Source organism: Pteropus vampyrus, unplaced genomic scaffold (assembly GCF_000151845.1).
Source record: "Pteropus vampyrus isolate Shadow unplaced genomic scaffold, Pvam_2.0 Scaffold66, whole genome shotgun sequence".
Taxonomy (NCBI): domain Eukaryota; kingdom Metazoa; phylum Chordata; class Mammalia; order Chiroptera; family Pteropodidae; genus Pteropus; species Pteropus vampyrus.
Genome location: NW_011888847.1, coordinates 3,816,372 through 3,819,030, shown reverse-complemented (window position 1 = coordinate 3,819,030; position 2,659 = coordinate 3,816,372). Strand labels below are relative to the sequence as shown.

The 2,659-nt window shown below is 54.9% G+C and overlaps 1 protein-coding gene across 1 annotated transcript in view; it reads left to right on the top strand.

Annotated features, from left to right (window-relative positions):
- SIX3 (SIX homeobox 3) overlaps positions 1-2,470 on the top strand; it is a 4,380-nt gene extending 1,910 nt beyond the window's left edge. Inside the window, exons 2-3 of the mRNA XM_011361419.2 lie at positions 393-483; positions 1,365-2,470. Of these exons, the coding sequence (XP_011359721.1) occupies positions 393-483; positions 1,365-1,557 (284 nt within the window). The 3' untranslated portion in view covers positions 1,558-2,470. The remainder of the gene's footprint in view (positions 1-392; positions 484-1,364) is intronic.
- Positions 2,471-2,659: the final 189 nt, after the last annotated feature.

Genomic DNA, 2,659 nt, shown 5'->3' with positions numbered 1-2,659 from the left:
AAAGGGAAAAGGCTAATAGCCACCATGCAGTGGGCCTCCTTCCCAAAGCATTGCCATGTTGTCTGACCAGGAGTAGAGAGGGATGTGCGTGTGTGTGTGTGTGTGTGTGTGTGTGTGTGTGTGTGTGTGTGTTAGCCCTCCTGCCCTAGGCAAGGAACATCCTTTTGGTCCCCTAAATTGGGAAATGGGCAGGAGCAGCCTTGCTGCCGGCAAGCTGACCACAGAGTCACAAAGTTGTCCTGGGCTAGACCCGTCAGCAGAGCTGGGCCTGGGGAAAGTAGGGAGAAAAATAACAAGAGGGTAAGATAGGGAAAGGAGAAAGGAGCAGGGATGAAGAGGGAAGAGAGGAAGTTGGGCGAAAGCCCTGAAAAGAAGCCTATATCCCTACCCAGCCCGGATAGGCACTGAGCCTGGTGTACAGCTGGAAGCAGGGCCCCCGCTGCTGACAGCTGCCGGACTGGGGGCTGGATGTGAGTTCCTGGAGTGAGTGAGTGTGTTCCGGTTTAGGGGGCCCAGGCCTGAGCCTTCAGTGCTCTCACCTGCCTTTAGAGGCAACTTTTCGCTGGACGGGGGGAGAGCCCAGAGCCAGGGGAAGGCCTCCTTGTGGAGAGAACTCAGGGACACTAGGTTCAGGCAGCTCCTGCTTGGCCCGAGAAAGAGAGGGCCGGAGACTGCTCTGCGCGGTCTCCCTGCCTTCTCCTTTCCCCCTTTCTCTCTACGTCGTCTTTCCCCACTTTTCTGCCCCAGCTTCTGCGTTTTCCCTTCCCCGGCTCCTGCGCTCTGCGCAGGGATCCCGAGAGCAAAGCCAGCCGATCCTACCCGGAGAGGCGGCGGGTGAGCGGCCCGCAGCACCGGGAATGTATTGGGGGGTGCTGGGGGCTAGAAGCTCTACCACAACCTGACCGCTTTGGGGCTAGCCGGCTCAGTCTGAAGTGTACCAGGGGCTGGGCGGAAGAAACAGCCTGGCTGCCTCCTCCCCGACTTCTGCTCCTTCAGGACTCGTCGTCTTTCCCTGCGTGACCCCACACTCCCCCGGTGGCCGGCCTCGGGTTCTACTTCTCCGAGGCCGGCCGGGATCTGGGAAGACTTGAGAAGCTCGAGGGAGCCCCAAGGAGGGCAGACGAGAGCCAAGACCCGCGCTGGGGAGGCTCTGGGGTGCTCAAGGAGCAGCCAGATGCTTGGAGGAACAGATGAGCACAGAGAGCTGAGCGGGCGCGGGGCGGGGGGGATCGGTGGCGAAAGGGGCAGAATGAGAGCACCGGCGGTGGGCAGGCCCGGCAGGCGCGGGCCCGCGGAGGCAGCTTGGCGGAGCCCGGTGGCGCGGCCGCTGTGTCAGGGCAGGCGCCGCTCTCTGTCTCCCGCAGGCTCCAGCACCAGGCCATCGGCCCAAGCGGAATGCGCTCGCTGGCCGAGCCCGGCTGCCCCACGCACGGCTCGGCAGAGTCACCGTCCACGGCGGCCAGCCCCACCACCAGTGTGTCCAGCCTGACGGAGCGCGCAGACACCGGCACCTCCATCCTCTCGGTAACCTCCAGCGACTCGGAATGTGATGTATGATACCCAAGGCCGCCCTCCTCCCCCTCCCCCTCCTCACTCCCCTCCTCCTCTTCCTCCTCTTCCTCCTCCATCCCCAGAACAAACCGAAATCAGGATACACAATCATACACACACAAATACACACACGCTCCCACCCCAGCCAAAAATATATAAAAACCAAGAAAAATAAATTTAACGCAAACCATCAACAACCCCTAACCACCACCTACCACTGCGGCCACCCCAAAGGACCGGGACGCCAACAGACAGTCACAAAGGCTGATGTTTCGGGCAGAAAACATAAAAGAGGTGACAATTGTATACTTTCTAGGACAAGCACGGCTTCTCCTTTCGGTTCCCACGGACCCGGCACCCCACCTGCATGACGATTTATTTGTATCTGGGAAAATATTCTCTCTAGTTTAAAACGATTTAAAAAGAGTCGACTATACAAAAACCGACCACCACCACGATGACAAGACAACAAAAGCAAAACAGACAAAAAGAGGAAAAAAAATAAAAACGCCATCTCCGTTTGGAATTTAAGGAAAAAAAAAAAAAAAAAAGAACTCCTGGAGAGGGAAATAGCAAATGTTTCTCGCCTTTTGTTGCTCTCTCTCTTTTTTCCTCTCTCTTTCTCTCTCTCGCTCTTTCTCTCTCGCTTGCTCTTTCTTTCTCTGTTTTTAAGTCCAAGTATTGGTCAAACAAAATGCAATCTTCTGTTTTTTGTTCAGCAGACAATCATTTTCTTCGTAAGCACCTTCTTCTCTCCACTCTGTCACTGCCTGTGTGGGTACTGGTTATAAATGTGGAAAAAGAATAGTTATGACTGTAACAGATTTTTATTTTTATTTCAAAATTTTATATGAATTATGTATATCTTAATGATCGGTCATTTTCCCAGTTTGTAATATATGTGTAGAAATTGCCTGTATATGATATTGCTTTTTCTCCTCTCCCTTTCTTTCTTTCTCTCCTCCCTCCCCGCTCACCTGTCTCTTTCCTTTTTTGGGATCCCCTCCCATTTGGTGTTCCTGGCGTCCACTGGGCAGTCAAGGCGTGCGTGGCAGGCTGGGCTGGGAAGAGGGACCCCCGTCGCTAGCGAAAGTGGAGAGTGAGACTG